Source organism: Cetorhinus maximus, chromosome 24 (genome assembly GCF_964194155.1).
Source record: "Cetorhinus maximus chromosome 24, sCetMax3.hap1.1, whole genome shotgun sequence".
In the NCBI taxonomy this organism is placed as follows: Eukaryota; Metazoa; Chordata; class Chondrichthyes; order Lamniformes; family Cetorhinidae; genus Cetorhinus; species Cetorhinus maximus.
In genome coordinates this window covers 46,859,512-46,879,361 of record NC_135902.1, presented here as the reverse complement: position 1 = coordinate 46,879,361, position 19,850 = coordinate 46,859,512, and the positions used below count along the sequence as shown (strand labels likewise).

Below are 19,850 nucleotides of genomic sequence, written 5' to 3'. Positions count from 1 at the left end.
AAGATGGAGAGAGGGTGCAATGCAAACTAGAAGAGGGAAAGAGAGCAAAGCAAACTGAAGGAGGGTGAGAGGAACACAAATGGGGGAGGGAGCAACAGAGCAACACAAACTGGAGAGAGTTCATGGTATCACAGAACCGTTACAGTGCAGGAGGCCATTCGGCCCATTGAGTCTGCACTGGCTCTCTGAAAGAGCATTCCACCTTGTCCACTCCCCTGCCTTATCCCCATAACCTTGCACATTCTCTCTTTTCAGGTGGCAATCCAATTCCCTTTGGAATACCTCGATTGAACCTGCCTCCATCACCCTTTCAGGAAGTTTGTTCCAGATTCCAACCAGCCTTTGGGTGAAAAATGTTTCCCTCACATCATACTTACTCCTTTTGCCAATTTGTTCTGAATCTTGATGTTCTGTTAAATGGGAACAGTTTCGCACTATTTACTCTATCCATACCCCTCAGGATCTTGAATACCTCTATTAAGTCTCCTCTCGGCCTTCTTTTCTCCAAGGAAAACAGTCCCAACCTCTCCAATCTATCCTCCTAGCTACAGTTCTTCATCCCATTCTTGTGAATCTCCTCTGTACTCTCTCCAATGCCTTCACATCCTTCCTCAAGTATGGCACCCAGAACTGGACATAGTACTCCAGTTGATGCTTAACTAGTGTCTTATACAAGTTCAACATGACGTCCTTACTCTTGTACTCAATGCCGCTATTAATAAAACCTAAGACGCTATATGCTTTATTAATTACTCTCTCAACATGCTCTGCCATCTTCAATGACCTATGTATTGTACACCGAGGTCCCTCTGTTCCTGCAGCTCCTTTAGAGGTTCTTCCTTTATTTCATATTGTCTCAACATATCTTTCCTGCCAAAACAAATAACTTCACACTTTTCTGCACTGAACTTCACCTGCCACTTGTCTGCCCAATCCACCAACATGTCTATGTCCTTTTGAAGTTCAAGACTATCCCCATCACAGTTGGCAACATTTCCAATCTTCGTATCATCCGCAAATTTTGAAATCATGCCCTGCACACCACAGTCCAAGTCATTAATATATATCAGGAAGAGCAAGGGTCCCAACACTGACCTCTGAGGAACTCCACTACAAACCTTCCCCCAATCTAATAAACAACCATTTATAACTACTGTTTCCTGTCACTCAGCCAATTTCTTATCCAAGTGTCTACTTTCCCTTTTATTCCATGACCTAAAATTGTGCTCACAAGTCTGTTGTGCGACACTATCAAATGCCTTTTGAAAACCCATATACACCACATCAACAGTGTTTCATTTATCAGTCTTCCACGTTACCTCCTCGAAAAACTCCAGCAAGTTAGTTAAACATGATTTTCCCTTGATGAACCCAGTGCGGTAAAAAATGGGGCACGGCCTCCTTCCCTTTGACTCTTCTGGACTTCAGCACTGGGCCCCAGGGACACGCTGCACTGCCAGGATCTTGCTCAGTCTGAGTCGGAAGATCGGGCGAGATGGATCCAAGAAAAATTGAGTGAAGTAATTGGGCATGGAGTGGCAATCTGACGCCGATTGCCACTCTGAAGATGTTCAGGCCCAGTGAGTTGAATTAAGCTTGGCTTGGGTTGAATTTATTATTTTTGGAACTTGCTGTGCATCTTAAAGAGTCATAATATTGTATGAAAACTTTATTTACAATTTACTTATATTGATTTTTTTTGCTGAATCAGTGCACATTGCAGTCGATATTATAGAAACACTACATAAATAGTTTTATTTAAACATTACTTATTCTTAAATCTTTCTATTCTTTTGCATTCAATTATTTTATTTGGGGCATGGTGATACTGAGACACTAAAACAAGGTAAATTCAATAAGATCTGCAAACAATGAAATCTCATGTGATCAAAACTCCAGGAAGACCACAAGTTAGAGTTGGCAACTTTATCCATAGAGCACAGTTCAACCTCTTCTTTATCTGACTTTCAAACATGTGAATATTTTCCAGCAGAGTTCCTAGAGCAGTGGTCAAAAGCAGGAGCCTTGCTCAAAAGCTTCCTGCTTTACTTTGAGGTAAAATAAAACCGTCTTCAGTGCCTACAACTAATAATCCGACTAAGATCAAGGTACTCTGGCAGCTAAAAAATTAGAAAATGGAAAGTGTATGACACAGTTCATATTCCATATGCTTCCTTCAAACAGAACTCATTGTTCAACTAAAATGTTATTCTGTCTACTATGGGGCAAGGAACTAAAATGATCTAGCAAAAAATAAAATTGTTACATTTTCAAGATATAAGAGAGTGGCAAACACATCTTAGCATTCACCTGATGTAATAGTTCAGTAATTTTCTGGATTGTCATGAATATTTGGCAGAAATGCATAAGTTGGAAAGTACAATTCATCACAATCTCTACTTGAAATGAAATTGCAGATGGAAGAACACAGTTTCAATTATTCCTCATCTACAAATGAGTGATTATCAAAAAAACATTATTGCATTTATCATACAGAATTCATGTTACAGCACTTGAAATTGTTAATACTCTTTTTGTAAATTAAAGCTTTTTACCTACATTAAATTTCAAACTTTGCTTCAATGTACCTTTAACTGATGAAAGGCCAGATTTCTGCAATAGACATGTATTTATAGGAAACAAATATGCACATTTATACATTTGAAAATACCCACCTGCTGTGATTTAATGAACTCCATACCCAAAGTTATGCAAAAATGTTCCCAATACACTGAATATCATGACCTCAAAGTTTATTGAAGTCCTAATTATGAAAATCAACTATACAATACAAATAACATTTCATTATGGTCTCCATCAAAATAATATTTGCAGTCTTTTTATTTTCCCCTTCAAGACCTCTTCCCAGTAAACAGAGCTGCCTGCGAACTCCTGAGGCAATGTGGGTGTTGAAATAGTGTTACATGATTAGGATCATGACACACCATAGATTCTTACACCTTCTATCTCCCACTCAGCCAGAACCAATTACATGATCTGTATTTTACTACTTCAGTTTGCTGAGGGAAAACCAATGAACTTGTTTTATTTAACTCCCTGAGTACTGTAACCATGACTTACACACAGAAACTGAGGTGATTTCAGAGTGCATTTGTGTATCGAGTTATTATTTGCAATTCCTGATCCAATGCCCAAAAGATAGAGAGTCATAACAGGAACGTGTTTTGTTCTGAGGTCAAAATATAAATCATGAATTTTAAACTTCTGGGTTTTGAGAAAGTATAAAAGCTACTATATTCATCTCACAGCAGTTGCATGCCCAGGTTTACAAAATTCTCTACCTACAGAGGGTAAAGAAAACACTGTTTTGAAGGAACTAAAAATAATTTACTTCACGGTCACCAAGCACATCCTGCACAACAATTGCTCAAATGACAACACGGTGCCTTCTTCACCGGCAAACCTAGCATCCCACAGCAAGAATGCAACTCTGAAAGGACTGTAACCAAGGTCACAGGAGGTCTGGGCATACTGCACAAAACAAAATATTCAAAAAACATTACCTATTTGTACACTTCCTGTCCATCACGCATTAGCTAATGCAAATTTGAGCTGAAAGTTGACAAAAACAAGTCGAACATGCCACAAGATCCAGTGCAATTAATATAAAATAAACACACTGCTTGTACAACATTTCACACAAAAAGAAAAATTCGTCAAAAGGCATAGACAAGGAGATGCTTGCCTGCAAGAACATACAGACTGTACTTGAGTTTACAGCATATGGGGTTTAAATGAAGAAGGGAGAAGAGGTTTGTTTACCCAGCCTTGTTCATAAAACAGGACATGAAGCATGTAAGAAATTCTGAGAAGAAATGTGAAAGGTAAAGCCAGCAATAGCTTAATTATGACCCTCAACAGATCTTGGTTTATACTTAAAAGTTCAACAGGTCTTGCCCATTAAAATGTAGTAAGCCCCAGTTAATAATGGCTGCAGCCTTCTGGATAAGCACCCAGTAAATTCCTTCTGCTATACTGCACGACTATCAAACGTGACTTCTTTGCCAAAGTATTTCTGGTGGTTTGGTTCTTCATCACAGACTGAAATCACTGAAGAACTTTCCTTGCAAGAAAAAAGCGAAATGGGGGAAGGGCAAAAAGAATTGCTGCTTCAGCCCATGCAACTACCTTCACACCATCTGGAATGGAAAGATTGCATGGGTGACATTCCAAAACTGTAAAAACCATGTCCCATTACACACACAATGAAATGAATCCATCACTGGAATTGTAGCTCGAGATCCAAAGCCTGCTGCAAACACTTGAAAACACTTCAAAATAAACTCAGTTGCTTTTTAAAACCTCACCACTTAAAAATTCTGTTCGCAAGATGCTGGGCCAGGCATCGCGCATTAAGAGAAGTGCCACAGTAATCAATTGCTGTTTAAAAAAATTATGAAGTTGTGCAGCAATAATAAAATTTGAGTACCCTGTAACAAAATGTAACATTTTTGCTTAAAACACTGGCAATTTTTACAACATACAGTACCACACAGTTCCTTTACAGAGAATCTCATTTAAAGCATGTTGGCTAACTCTTCATCTGTACGTATTAGGCTCGTATTTCAGGTGAGGTGTTAAATTGACCCCCTGCTTGTTCTCTCTAGTGGACATGTAAGATCCCATGGAACTGTATCAAAGAGGAGCAGGGGAGTTATCCCAGTCTCCCAGCCAAAAGTTAGCCCTCATTCAACAGCACTAAAACACACTGGTACAGAACTTCTGATCTCCAATGGTCATACACCCAAGGTGCCCTTTGGGACCCCTCGAAAGTCCCGACACAGTGGCCACATGGGAATTGCCTGGGAAGCTGGGACTTCCAATGGGCAATTCCCCAGCTGCTGGAACTCTCCGAAAACATCTCCAACTCTGAGTTAGAGTCGGAGACTTCGGATGGTGCTGACTCACTTGCCTGAATAGTTACCCAGGTGACTATTCAAAGGATTAAAACCAGTTCCAACTCCTGGATAACTACTGCTGACCCCTGACCACCTGGCTACTCCCCTCACTCACCCACCTGCCTGCCTGTCACCTTACTTCCTCATCCACCCACCTGCTACCCTACCCCCATCATCCACCCACCTGCCACTCTACCCCCCTCATCCACACCTTACACATTTACCTTCTCTCTGTAGCTTCTCAAAGTTGCTTTGGGACCTTTAAATTCTCTACTTACCAGAATATGGCAGTTAGTGTCATTAAAAAAAGGGGTGTGGCTTCTACGATGATTCTCTCCGCTGCTCCCTGCGAGGGATTGCTGCACTGCCCGCGTGTGGAAGGACCCTCCATTGGAAGATGGGCCCGAAAAATTGCACGAAGGTAAATAGGTAACTTTTTGTCTGATCTGGGTCATGAATAGGGATTCTGCCCCACATTGGAAGTTCTGGGCCATTATTACAATTCTATTTTTGGGAGCTTGCTGTGTGCAAATTGGCTGTCACGGTTCCTCCATGACAACAGTGACTACACTTCAAAGCTTCTGAAAGGTGCCTGATGAATGCAAGTTTTTCTTGATGTTGTCCTTTCATCAGAAAAGCTTTCCATATGTCCTTTGCTAAACAATTTTTACAGATGAAAATAGAACACATTGTTCTGTTTTCAAGAGGCAGAGCATGAAAAATCCAGCGACTGGTATTTATGAACTAATTTAAAAGAAATGATTGCCGTCATATTAACTGCTATAAATTTTGTTTGGAACACAAATTAAATGCCCTTTGATTATATGTACAAGGATTTCAAATTCGGAATTAAAAACTACAGGTTCACTAGTCAAATGGAAAGATATGTTTGTACAGGTTAACCACACTGCCCCCACAAACTGGATTAAATAATTAATGTTAGTAATTAAGTGAATAATTTCTGCAAGGTCCATTAACAAATCATAAGTCAAAAGGTTTGCAAGTCAAGTGCAGATCAGGCACTTCAACATCCTGCTCCAGTTCAGCAGGATCTTATATTTCATTTATACAAAAACAAAATGCAGAAAACTGAAGAAACTCATTCAAAACATCTTCCATGTCTCAAAATACATCATTATGATTTATTTGAAAAAAAAAATCACCATTCAGTTAACAAAGCAATGCAATCACTTGTTTGAACACAAGTTGGTCAGTACTTGTGCAAACATAAGTGGAAGGCCAAGAGATTGGGCAGAATATAAGGAACAGCAAAGGATGACTAAAAGATTAATAAGGAGGGAAAATTTTGAATACGAGAGAAAGCTAGCCAGAAAAACAAAAACAGATAACAAGGGTTTCTATAAATATTTAAAACAGAAACAAGCTAAAAAAAAGTGAGCATTGGTCCGGTAGAATGGGAGTCTGGAGAATTGATAATGGGAAACAAGGAATGGCAGGTGAATTGAACAAGTATTTTACATCAGTCTTTACTATAGAGGATACTATAGTAACATCCCAGAAGCATATATAAATCAGGAAATGGAAGGGAGGGAGGAACTCAGGAAAATTACAATCACCAGAGAAGTGATACTGAGTAAATTGTTGGAACTGCGGGCTAACAAGTGCCCAGTTCTGACGGATTTCATCCTAGGGTCTTAAAAGAAGTGGCTGGTGAGATAGTTGGTGCATTGGTTTTAATTTTCTGAAACTCCCTAGATTCGGGGAAGGTCCCATTAGATTGGAAGATTGCTAATGTAACTCCATTATTCAACAAAGGGAGGGAGACAGAAAGTGGGAAATTACAGGCCAGTTAGCTTAATATGCCATAGGGAAAATGTTAGAAGCTATTGTTGAAGAAGCTATAACAGGGCACTTGGATAAATTCAAGGTAATCAGGCAGAGTCAACATGGTTTTGTGAAAGGGAAATCATGTTTAACCAACTTATTGGAATTCTTTGAGGAAGTAACATGTGCTGTGGATAAAGGGGAACCGGTGGATGTACTGTACTGAGATTTCCAGAAGGCATTTGAGAAGGTGTCACATCAAAGGCTATTGCGGAAAATAAAAGCTCATGGTATAGGGAGTAACATATTGGCATGGATAGAAGATTGGCTGGCTAACAGGAAGCAGAGAGTAGGCATAAATGAGTCATTTTCAGGTTGGCAAAATGTAATGAGTGATGTGCCACAGGGATCAGTGCTGGGACCTCAACTTTTACAATTTATATAAATAACTTGCATGAAGAGATGGATGGGATGGTTACCAAATCTGCTGGTGACACAAAGATAGGTAGCAAAGTAAGTTGTGAAGAGGACATAAGGTGGTTACAAAAATATATAGATAGGTTAAGTGAGTGGGCAAAGATCTGAGAAATGGAGTATAATGTGGGAAAAAGTGAAATTGTCCATTTTGGCCGGAAGAATAAAAGAGAAGCGCATTATCTAAATAGTGAGAGATTACAGAGCTCTGAGATGCAGAGGGATCTGGGTGTCTTAATGCATGAATTGCAAAAGGCTATTATGCAGGTACAGCAAGTAATTAGGATAGCTAATAGAATGTTATCATTTATTGCGAGGGGAGTTGAATACAAAAGTAGGGAAGTTATGCTTCAGTTATACAGAGCGCTCGCGACACCACATCTGGAGTACTGTTTACAGCATTGGTCACCTTATTTAAGGAAGGATGCAAATGCATTGGAAGAAGTTCAGAGAAGGTTTACCAGACTAATACCTAGAATGGACAGGCTGTCTTAAAAGGAAAGATTAACAGCCTAGGCTTGTATCTGCTGGAGTTTAGAAGAGGAAGAGGTGACTTTGATTAAAACATGCAAGGTCCTGAGGAGTCTTGACAGGGTGGATGTGGAGAGGATGTTTCCTCTTGTGGGAGAATATAGAACTAGGGGTTACTGCTTAAAAATAAGGGGTTGCCCATTTAAAGTGGAGATGAGGTGAAATTTGTTCTCTCAGAGGGTCATGAGTCTTTGGAACTCTCTTCCTGAAAAAGTGGTGGAAGCAGAGTCTTTGAATATTTTTAAGGCAGGGGTTGGTAGATTCTTGGTAAGCAAGGGGGTGATAGGTTATTGGCAGTAGGTGGGATGTAGATTTGAGGTTACTATCAGATCAGGCATGACCTTATTAAATGGCGGTGCAGGCTCGAGGGGCCGAATGGGCTCCTCCTGTTCATATGTTCTTGTTCGTAATACAAAAGTTGTATGAACATGTCTAGCAGTGACACTACACTACAGATGCTCAATAGAGAAATATCATGCTGTTCTCATAGGCTTTACATCATCCATTAATTTAGATTTGAGGTAGTTCAATAAATTTGTATCAAAAATAAAATTGTGTAACATTTTGAAAAATACACGGTGATTGAAGGAAGATTTCCAATAATATAGTCATAAGCTATTTTATGATGAAATGTAAGCCATTATTTTACTTTTTCTGATGTGTTCATGTAAAGGGCTTGGACATTGTTAGAAAGGCTGTGCATTTCAGGATTAGGGACCCAACATTCCTTATTTTGCTAGAAGTGGGAGAAGACTGGGTTCTGTGCTACAATCAATGAACTGCTAAGGAACTTGCAGGTCAAATGGTTTTCAAAAGTATGAACTATGAGAATGCGCTTTTGTCAAGTGAAAATGCAAGAGTAGCAACTAATCATGACGCACTTGTAATAACAATCCTTTAATGCTTCTCAAGCAGCTTAATTAAACTCTATTAACTAGCATAAGTGCCGCCTGATAATTCAGCTCAGGACAGTATAGCTGAAAATATCTGAACACCAATAGCGATAAAGCTCAATGAGCAACAAGGCTCCACAACGGTGATGAGCACAGTAATGGGGCTGTGTAAACCATCACAAATAAATACCAATCAGCTACGTCACTGTAAGAGGTATCACAGACACACTCAAACCTACTCTAAGTCTATGTCCACGTATACGTAGCAAGAATTGTTGGACAGAGACAAGGGGCGGAATTTTCCGGCGTCGAGCATGTTCGGTCGCGTGAGTGGACTATATGGCGTGATCGGTCTCATGACGGCATGAAGCCAGTTTGCGATCGTCCACTCAGCCTGCCGAAGGCGGGTCGGATGTCGGGAACCTCATAGTAATACATTAGCATATTATCAGGCCTGCCCGCTCGCTGGTAGAGGGGGAGGCTGCCTGCTATGCTCTGTCTGTGATGACCTTGGTAGGCGTCCTCTGGGGGTCTGAGGCTTAGAGGGCCCCGGCCTGCTATCAGGGTCTTGCTGTGTGGCAATGGCACCCTCCTTTGCCTGTGGAGCTGGAGCTGCTGAGGACACAGGAAGAGGGGATTCAGATGAGCCTGACATTCTCGGAGTCACCTGGTTGGATGGCCCTGGAGTGTGCACCTGCTGATCCTCCTCCCTATGGGTGCCCGAGAGCCCCAGGCTGACTCCTTGAGAAGGGGTAGCTGGAATAAGATCCATCTGCCTGGCTCCCCTCTGCTGTTGGAGGCCAAATATAGTGCTAGTGATGGAATTGAGCCCGCGCAGTAGGGCACGAGTGATGTCCTGAGCCAAGGTCTCCATGGCAGCTGCCATCCTACCAGTGTTGACCTCAGTGCGTTGGCATGCTGGTGCTATCACCTCAGCCTGAAGGCGGATGGACTCCTCCATTGTGCCTTGCAACCTGAGGAGTGCAGCAGACATCCTTCCCTGATGTTCCTGAGCTTGCCTTTGCAGTTCCAGCAATTGCAACATGACCAAGTCCAGAGGTTCATAATCTGACTTGGACTCAGCAAATTTCTGGCCTTCAGTAGTCCTCCAAGTGCCGGACACCTGGGAAGTCCCTGCCGCCACCTGCTGTGGATCAGACAGTGCGATGTGCTCACCAGATTGTGATCCCGAGGCTATTCTAAAGCTAGGTCCCACTGAGGTGCATGTCTCTGCGCTGGTGGAGGGTGTGGGTGAGCGGTGTGATGAGTCTTCAATGAAGGTGCCTTCAGGTTCCTCTTCCGAGGTGTCTTTGAGGCTTTACTGGTGGCCCTAGGGTCATGGACTCTCTTGGCTGTTTTCCAGCTGTGCCTGTGGAAGCAAGGGGAGATAATTAGTGCATGGCAGTGGCCTGTGAAACAGGACACATTACTCACAGCATGGTTGTCTGATGTATGTTGCACTGCTGGACACTCACTTGGTGGAGCACTGCTGACCTCTCTTTCAGCACAGGATCACTCCAGATCATGGCCAGCCAGCTGGATGGCTGTGTTTTCAAAGCCGGTGAGGATCTTGATCTCGGGCATTCCTCTACTGGTCTGCGACCTCTCCATCTTGTAGTGTGCCAGCTTGTCCTACATGAACAAAGATGGAGAGAGTGTAAGCAGGACACTTGCCAGGCCAGGTGATAAGTATGCCTGGCCTGTGTGGATGGTGAGTGGCCCCATATATGGGATGAGGACAATGAAGGGTTGTGAGACAGAGTGAATGGTGATGTCCCTTGAACTGGCAGTGAGTGAAGACCCTGTGGATGTGTGATGGGTTTGAGAGTGAGAGTCGAGAGTGGTGAGAAAAGTGACTTACCCTGGCGGAACGAAGGAGATCATTCATCCTCTTGCGGCACTGGGTGGCTGTCCTCTTTTGAAGGACATTAGCGCTGACCACCGCTGGAACCACCTCCCAAGCTGGATTAGTGTGGTTACTGCCCAGTGCGGGGGGTATAGGACATCCTGACGTGACTCCACTGCGTCCAGAAGGCTTTCCAGAGACGCATTGCTGAAGCGGCGGGGCTTCAGTCTTCTTGGCTTTCGGGGCCATCCTGTCTTCCGTGCAGTATTCATGGTCTGGAAGCACCGAGATGTGTGCTTGCGGCTGGACTTTAAATATGGCGCCCGGCATGATGAAGTGGTGAGGTGATGGCGGGCAGGTGAATGAGAGCCCGCCCACCATCAAAACGACATGCTTCCCAGGAATGCATCAATAACGTTGCAGGTTTGGGATGATACGGCATTGGGGCCAGCATCGCTTTACCCATCCGCTACCGCACTTAGTGCAAACCTGGGACCATTCCGCCCAAGGGGTGGGAACTCTCGTCATTTTTCTTTTTCCAGGCCTGATTGGCTGCGGCCCTCCATGGAATCACTACCACTCGCGCTGTCGAGATTAGCACAGAGCTAGTATTGAACGGCTGATGCTCCTGTCACAGCAGCCACATTTGATAAACTATTTTTATGCGGTACGGTCAATTCAAGATGTTAGTTCTGATCCATCAAGAATGAGTACGGTGAAGGGTAAGGGCAAGAGATGTTGATATAGCCACCATGTTTATAATTTACTATCAAATGTCAAAACAATTGATTGGTTCCTTACAACACAATCGGGGTCAGTATGGACAGATTATTTTAAAATACAACTTTACAGAGATGGGGAAATATTAATGCAAATTACTATATTTTATCTTTCATGCAATACAAAACCTATGAGAAAAAGATGAAATCGGAAAATTGACTGAATCGCTGGCAAACACTATTGCCTCAAATCAATGTTTCATCATGGAGCAGTTCAAATCTTTTGGAACAATGCAGTCTGATAAATTAAACACACTTGAAGCCTCAGTGGGCCATCTTATTTTTTTACACAACCTGAAGCTTCTACTCTCCACACTGTCAAATTAGAATTCATAAATTCCAAAATATGGAGAAGCTTTATTGACTTTCATCTACCAAGAGCTAGGGTACAGCTACCAAACTTATTTTACCTGTGATCACTTAAGTGAGTGACCAAATGAGTGAAATAAAATCATCCTGTTCCACTATTGCTTCGACATAGTGACCCTCCTTCCCTGTTGGCAAGGAAAGAGGATGCTGTGCGACAATTGGGAAGTCCAATATTTCTAAGGTTAGTTTTATCTTGGATCAAATTAAAGAAATAAGCTTGAACTTATTTGTATCAGCATGAAATCTAGTTTATACATTGGTGTGAAAGTATTATTTCGAATATGTGGAACAACTTATGCTTCTAAGCACCTGACGGCTGGTGTCTTCCAATGCAAGTATGAGTCTGGTACAACTTAGAGATGATGCAGAGGGCATCACTTCACATACACTTTTCCAAAATAACATGCTGCTAAAATGAAGCATGGGCGAATGTATGAAATTCCCTCATTTCACCTTCCCCTGAAGAGCATCTGCTCCTCACTGGCTATTCAAAAGAGAATATATAAGCAGCATCCTTTCTCCAAACAAAGCTGGTCGGAGCAAAAGCAAGGATCTTGATATAAATTAAATGGAAGTTGTGACAGGCAACTTGGGATGTATCTCATGGTAAAGAAAGGGACCAAGATGATCTGTTAAGCACCGACAATCATTTTGAGGAACTCTTCAGACACTGGTGAAGGACCAGTAGGTGGAAACTATGCCAGCATTGGTGTCCATAGTAATAGAGGGGGGACAAAACAGAAATAGACCCATTAGTCTTACGTGCATTCTGTATAAAATAAGAAACAAAGCTGAGGGTTTCTCGCACCAAAAGAACCTAACAGTGTATAAATAGAGCCCTGCAAAACTGCCATTCAAGTCCAAAAGAGAAATACCCTAAACATTGACTGAAGGCACCTTTACAAATGATCTAATCAATTAACAATCTCAGACTCTGGTCACTGCTATAGTTACTGCTTAGCATCCATTAGCACTGATTTACAGTGTACAATGTTACATGGAATTGCCTGTGTAACAGGTGCTACACATTTTGTCAAGTAAATCAGTCCACTGAAGATTTGCTACTTAGCTGTTAAGTAACTCTGATTACATCTTTGCATGTCTATTAATTTTTTGTACTAATTTCTAACTAATATTTAGTGCGTAACTTGTGACCTGGCTTCTTTTTTGATTTGGCAAGAGTTAATTCACTCACTCAACAGCTTGAGGGTAACCTAATCAAGGGTCAGTAAATTAAATCATTGATCAAAACTGGTTAGTATAGATGGATTGCCGAGCAGAGTTAAGCATCATTCATCACCAAACCTATGCTGGGAGGTAGATAACTCCTTAGTAAGGGGTTCTAAGAGGACATTAAAGGTTTGTATAATTTCTCAGCCGTGAGAAATCTTTTCCTCGCATGAAGAATGATCAACATATGGAACAGATTTCTGGATAGAATAGCGAAGAAAATTCTGGTATCATTTAAGAAACAATGGGGATCTCTAGAAAGGATGAATGACTCTCCTCATCCATAATCATATTGTGATCTTGTAACTCATTTAGTCCAAAGTGGCTAGTATTTTTCCCTACACTGGAGAAGGAACACCTGTAAAGTTATTGAACATAAAAAATAGGGAGGATTGTAATGGACTGGCCGACAGTCCTCGAATGCCAGCTTACAATCACCTGGTCAGGAATCAAATGCACTGTCACATCAATCAACAAACATTCCTAGCTTTAAAAAAAAAAGAGGACAGTTGAGATTGCCACACTTAAGTTGCAAAATATGCAGGTCTGAAAAACAAAATCAACTTAGGGGAATTTTCTGAAGTGATTTTTCAGAATTCTAACCAGAAGACACAGTTTACAGTTAAAAAAAAAATCACTGCAGTGTAAATTCTGCAATTTATCACATTAAATTTTGGAATAATGTAATTGGAGCAACTGATTACAAGCTGTTCGTGGACCAGAAATAAGGATCTTAAAGTTTGGTCACTGGAGCACAAATATCAGAAAAGAACATTCTTTTCCTACTTACTATGTCAGAAGGGACATATTTTTCCAAATGTGCATTTTTACATTGAATTCACTTCAGTATTTTAATAACCAACTTGTTATGCTAATAAGTAAATCAGAAATTAAGAATCAATAGGTAGTTAAAGTACCTTCATCACTGGCTGTGCGAAATATTTTGCGCTCCAATCACAGAAACCCGTTTGCATAGTTGTAGATATAAAACTTTTGTGTCCAATTCCATCCTCCGAATCTTCAACAGTCTGGAAACATAAAACAAATTTTAACTACACACCATACTTGTCACAATGTTTTTAGCTTCAGCATTTGCAAAATTTAAATTTTGACTTTCCCAATTTAAGTCAGGCTACAGAACATTCACTAAGTCAAAGTACTAACTGGTAGTGTGGTCTTAGCTGGGCGATAACATGTGTGGCCAGCAGTATCTCCATGCTGAAGTGTGGGAGTCCATATGTCTTAGGCAGTGAATCTCTGAATTTCAGTGGGGTAAATACATACCCCATATCAAGAAAAAAATTCTATATGTTCAGACTTTTTTGGTAACATGTTTTGGAGATCCTAACATGGTGTAACACTTCCTGTCATTTCAGATACTCAGTTGACCATAAGAACTGCAACATACACAATCTTTGACTTTGAAAGATATAATGATAAACAGAGTACAACGCAATAAAAAGGCAAACTTGCACCTTAAACTGAAGTTAAAGCAAGTTTTGTAACAGGACTTGGGGATAAACAAAATCAACTTATCACAATAAAACCAGAATAGATAATGACAATTTAAAGAAAAAGAAAATTTGTAAGTGAAAACAGAAAGAGAAAAATCAACAGTAGGATAATTAGCCTCTGAAGGAGGGAGAAAGATTAATGCGCAGGGTATGTCCCTTCAGGAGATCCTTTAGATGCTGATTGACCTTCTCTGCATTTCCAGTATCGTTTTTTTCACAAGGCAATTCATACCACTTTCCTCTACAGTATACTTTAGACACTTTTCCAAACATACTGTACCATTTAAAGGAATTAAGTAATGTACATGTCCTGGAATTTATGGGATTTCTATGAATGGCAAAACACTGAATTATAATAGAACTAGTTAACTGCCAATGTGCAACATAATCCTCAATGCGATTCTGCACTGCACTTTCATTGCCTATTTAATCAAAGTAAAGTTTGTTTAAAGATACTAGATGACACAGAAGAAGAAAACCCAGACTGTCTAGCTATTCTATGGAATTTACAAGTTAAGCATCTAGGCATGCTTACTTTGAATTATGGTAAAAACCATAATAGGAATTTGGGGATGTCAAACACACTAATGAAGGCAAAAGTACTGCTAATCTCTGCAACCTTCCAATAAACAACATTGTTCAAGGAAAGTCTAGTCTCTTGAAATGATGAAAGCTGGAATTGAAGGCGTCGTTCTTGGCTCAGAGGGAGCACTCTTGTCTCAGAAAGTCACAGGTTTAAGCTGCACTCCAGAGGTTTGTGTACATAATCTAAGCTGACACTGAGGGAGCACTGAGTGAGCGCTGCACTAATTGGAGGTGTTGCTTTTTGAAAGAGGCATTGTCTGCCCTCTCAACAGGTCACAAAAGAACTCCATGGCATTATTTGAAGAGAAAGAACGGAGTTCTCCTGATGCCCTGGTCAGCATTTATCCCTCAAACTATTGCCCAAACAGATGGACTGGTCATTTATATCAATGTTGCTTGTGATGTGTGTGTAAATTGCCTGCCACGGTTTCTACATTACAATAAAATTCATTAGCTGCGAAGTGCTATCAGACTTCCTGAGGTTGTCAGCTTTTGCAACCTTGGTACATATCAAAAGAGGAACTCTGTTCAAATGCAACTGTTCTTGTTAATAAATGATGTAGCTGGAATTTTAGATTTTCTGCTGAATAACACCCACATACCCCAACAGCCTGAATTAATGAACTGACAATATATAATAGCACAGATGTCTTGGGTATCTTGGGACAATTGCAGATATAGGAAGTTAAGTTTTATCTACCCATTTACCTTTATTCTCCTGTAGAGATGCTCAAAGATATAGTTCCTCTGGGTTTCTTAGAATTGTCACGGAACTCAGCAGAGCCCCATGTCACAGCCATCAGTCTCCTTTGCTAACTTTGACTGACTGTGTAAAGTGCATCATTGGCTTTTCTGATTCAAAGATGGTTATAAAGACACACAAATAATTCCCCACATTATAAAATAATAAGTATATGCATTTTGTAGTTGGCTAAACAGTTATTCACACTAGTCCACGGAGAAATGCCCCTCGCAACCCAAGTTGACATACTTTACCAGTGTCACTAAGAAGGCACCCACTATTAACCAAGATCAGTAACTCAACAAGGTTGAGGATTTTTATTGCCTTAACAAGCATACAACATTCTGATTAAATTACATGGGAATTACGGTGGTTGGTGCAACCAATGCTTTAATATAGAGGAATTTTCTAACAGCCTTTAAAATCCACCATCACTTTTCTGATTTTTTTTCTTTTTTTTTTATTCATTCGTTGGATGTGGGCGTTACTGGCTGGGTCAGCATGTTTTGCATAGCCCTAATTGCCCTTGAGAAGGTGGTGGTGAGCTGCCTTCTTGAACCACTGCAATCCACATATAATGTAAACACACCCATAGTGCTGTTAGGGAGTTCCAGGATTTTGACCCAACAACAGTAAAGGAATGGCAATATATTTCAAAGTCAGGATGGTGAGTAGCTTGGAGGGAAACTTGCAGGTAGTGGTGTTCTCATGTGTCTGCTGCCCTTGTCTTTCTAGATGGTAGTGGTCTTTGGAAGGTGCTGTTTAAGGAGCCTTGGTGAGTTCCTCTGGTGCATCTTGTAGATGGTACACACTGCTTCCACTGTTTGTCAGTGGTGTAGGGAGCAAATGTTTGTGGATGGGGTACCAGTCAAGCAGGCTGTTTTGTCCTGGATGGTCTCAAGCTTCGAATGCTGTTGTAGTTGCACTCATCCAGGCTCGTGGAGAGTATTCCATCACACTCCTGACTTGTGCCATGTAGATTGTGGATAGGGTTTTGGGAGTCAGAAGGTGAGTTACTCACCACAGGATTCCCAGCCTCTGACCTGCTCTTGTAGCCACAGTATTTGTGTGGTTAGTCCAGTTCATTTTCTGGTTTATGATAACCCCCAGGATGTTGATATTGGGGGTTCAGCGATGGTCATGCCATTGAATGTCAAGGGGTGATGGTCAGATTCTCTCTTGTTGGATATGGTCATTGCCTGACACGTGTGTGGCATAAATGTTACTTGCTACTTGTCAGCCCAAGCCTGGATATTGTCCAGGTCTTGCTGCATACAGACATGGGCTGCTTCAGTACCTGATGTGAATGGTGCTGAACATGGTGCAATTGTCAGCGATCATCCCTTATTTTTGACCTTATGATGGAAGGAAGGTCATTGATGAAGCAGCTGAAGATGAATACACTCTTAATTAGTGTAATTAGCTCTGGCTATTATTTTAACTATTAGTTGATTTTCTTTTATTAAACGGAGTTCTGAGCTCTCACTTGTTGAGTTTCAATTTTTGTAACAGTCAAATTTAGTAATTAGAACGCAAAATAGGTCCTCTTGTTTAGTGGGTCTGTCACCGTTGGGGTGGGTTGGGGAAGCCAAGCAAGGCAGTTGCATATTATTTCCATTATAGTTACATCAGTAACCATAATGCAGTTATATATCAACACACAGCATGTTTGCCAGAAAAAAATAGGTATCTCCAAGGGAAGGCAAGCTTTTTCAGCAAAGCATCTCGTCAGACACTTCTGCTTAATCAGAACTGTGTAGAGAGTAATAAGTAGCTCTCAAGCCATTTGATTTTCAGAATAATCTGTACTGCTGTCAATTTAAAAAATACAAACATTACACAACTAACACAAAGTAAAAGATGGTAACATTACCTCAGCTGAAAGAATAAAATAAATGATTCATCAGAGGTGTTGGCTGCCCTCAACAGGAATTTAGTTTAATCATTGAGAGGAAAAGGACATGCACATGGAAGACAGCTGCTTGCATTGCTGATGGTGATTTCAAATCACACTTCACATTTATGTCCCAAATCCCTCCAGGACTAAGCTCGAAAATTCCTTCCCTAAATCTCTATACCTTTGCACCTTTTTCATCTTTGAGAACTTCCTAAAGAACCTACCTCTTTAACCAAGCTTTTAGTCATCCTCATGGTGATATTTCCTTCTTTGGTGTGTCAATTTATTTAATTCAGTAAAAGACAACTTATTTCAGTCTTACGAGCTACGTAATCCAACATGTTCCTTACCTGATCTGGCCCCTTGTCAAACATCTTTCGTGTTCGGGAAAACTGGTGAGAGTGTGGAGTGTACTGCACCCCTCCAGTGGCACCAGTTCCTGGCCGTGGTGCTGCTGATATATCTCTGGGTCCTGTTTGTTTACTAACATCATTGGTTAGACTGGAACTACTTGTGCTGGGTATGGGAGGTGAGCCTCTGGAACAGAGAAAAAAAGATTTAAGTTAAGAGAGAATCTTCTGCAAAGTGATAACGCTTGCCTGCATGGTTTTAAAAAGAGACTTGAGCCACAAACCCTACAACAGCTACAGAGTTGGGGTTTCAAGTTTTTCCAGAGGCAACAGGAGCAGCAGGGTACAGTTTTTTCTACTCTGTGCCAACAATGTGAGCTAACTATCATCTCAGGAAAGGACCTGTTGCTGCACCCATGTGATATTTCCATTTCCTGCAGCAGCAATCGCTTGTGATCTTTTTGTGTAAGCAAGCTAACTTGTGCCAAATGTGAACTCTATATCTACTGGGAGTTGGGTTGAGACTGCTCAAGTCCATTACATAAAGTACCGTTACAGTGAGTGAGCAACAAAGATCTTTATCCTTCAGTGTGAGCTGGATCTAAAGCCAGGTGCTAGCAGTGAAAGGGTAGCGTCTTAACTGATTGCATCGATTAGACTGCCAGAAAACTGTGTGCATGGCAGTTCAGGTTGGTTACTTCATGAGGCTAGAACATGCGATTGAGGAAATTACACGTATTAGTTGACATTTTGTGTCATTGAAACTTGTAAAGACATGAAACAGATGTTTTAAACTTTTCAAACTATAATCAAACTTGTGAACAAAAGAACTGATGTCACTTATTTTATATAAATGAGGCAAATAAATCTTGGGAGCAAAACTAATAAGGTATGATGTGAGAAAAAAAAGAGATTGTGAGGGAAGAAATACAGCAGGCTCACATTGCTGTCAACAACTCTTCAAAGATGGCTCCTTCAAAGAAAGGATGCATTTCATAGCATCTTATTCTGGTGTTTAAGAAATATTTTAATGAGCTACACCTTCATTAAAACAATTTGAAGTGTACTGAATGTTATACAAGCAAATAGAACATTATTGCATTTGGTTCCAGGATTGTGTGCTCTGAATTTATCCCAACACTACGGGAATGGGGATGCCACAAAACAGTATTGCCAAGCGTGCTACTGAAATATGAAACAGCCTTTCAACACTATAGACTACTGAATTCCAGAGGGCTTAAATGTGGAAGTGATATGCTTAATAAACTACATAACATGTTTGAAACAGCCACAGGCACAATCTGAGTGGATTCACTTGGAATCTCTTGTACATCAAATACCTACTCTGAAGCAAGGGCAGAGCTCTCAAGTTAATGATTAACAGTTACGTTGCTGCCCAGGGATCCAGCATGCATCAAGATTAATTTCATGAATTCACGCTTCGACAATTCCCATAGGCATGATGGTTTAAATGTCTAAATGTGAATCTAAAATCCTGGCCTTAAATTATTTAATGAGTGGCACCATACCCAGCTACTATCAATTAGTTTTTCTCTTGTCACCTGGCCAAAAGGAACTAAATTTACTCTGCGTTTAGGCCAGCAACACCATCTGCTTTTTCTTCAAATATATAGAAAGGGCCAATGGTTAAACAGAAAGTTCACTGTTGAAGGTTTGTTCCTGGTCAACGTGGTTGCTTAAAGAACATACATACTTGAGTGGAACAGAATTGAGGCAAACATACCTTCATAATCAGTTCCAATTATCTTTACAAATTGTCACCTACACAAGTGAGAGACATCAGTAAACAAAACTGTGCTTACTAGCAACAATTCCTGCTAATTGACTTGTTTTGCCAGATCATACAATACCATATGCAATGGGACAGGCATTTCACACAACTTGGTGCCACCAGTGTTGTAATTTTAAGCCACTT

The 19,850-nt window shown here is 40.8% G+C and overlaps 1 protein-coding gene across 3 annotated transcripts in view; it reads right to left on the bottom strand.

Annotated features, from left to right (window-relative positions):
- The window catches only part of rptor (regulatory associated protein of MTOR, complex 1), a 427,059-nt gene that overhangs the window by 57,750 nt on the left and 349,459 nt on the right, over window positions 1-19,850 (bottom strand). For all 3 annotated transcript variants that reach the window (XM_078571169.1, XM_078571168.1, XM_078571170.1), the window contains 2 exons: window positions 17,915-18,101; window positions 13,744-13,854 (listed from right to left, as the gene is read on the bottom strand). In XM_078571169.1, the coding sequence (XP_078427295.1) occupies window positions 13,744-13,854; window positions 17,915-18,101 (298 nt within the window). The remainder of the gene's footprint in view (window positions 1-13,743; window positions 13,855-17,914; window positions 18,102-19,850) is intronic.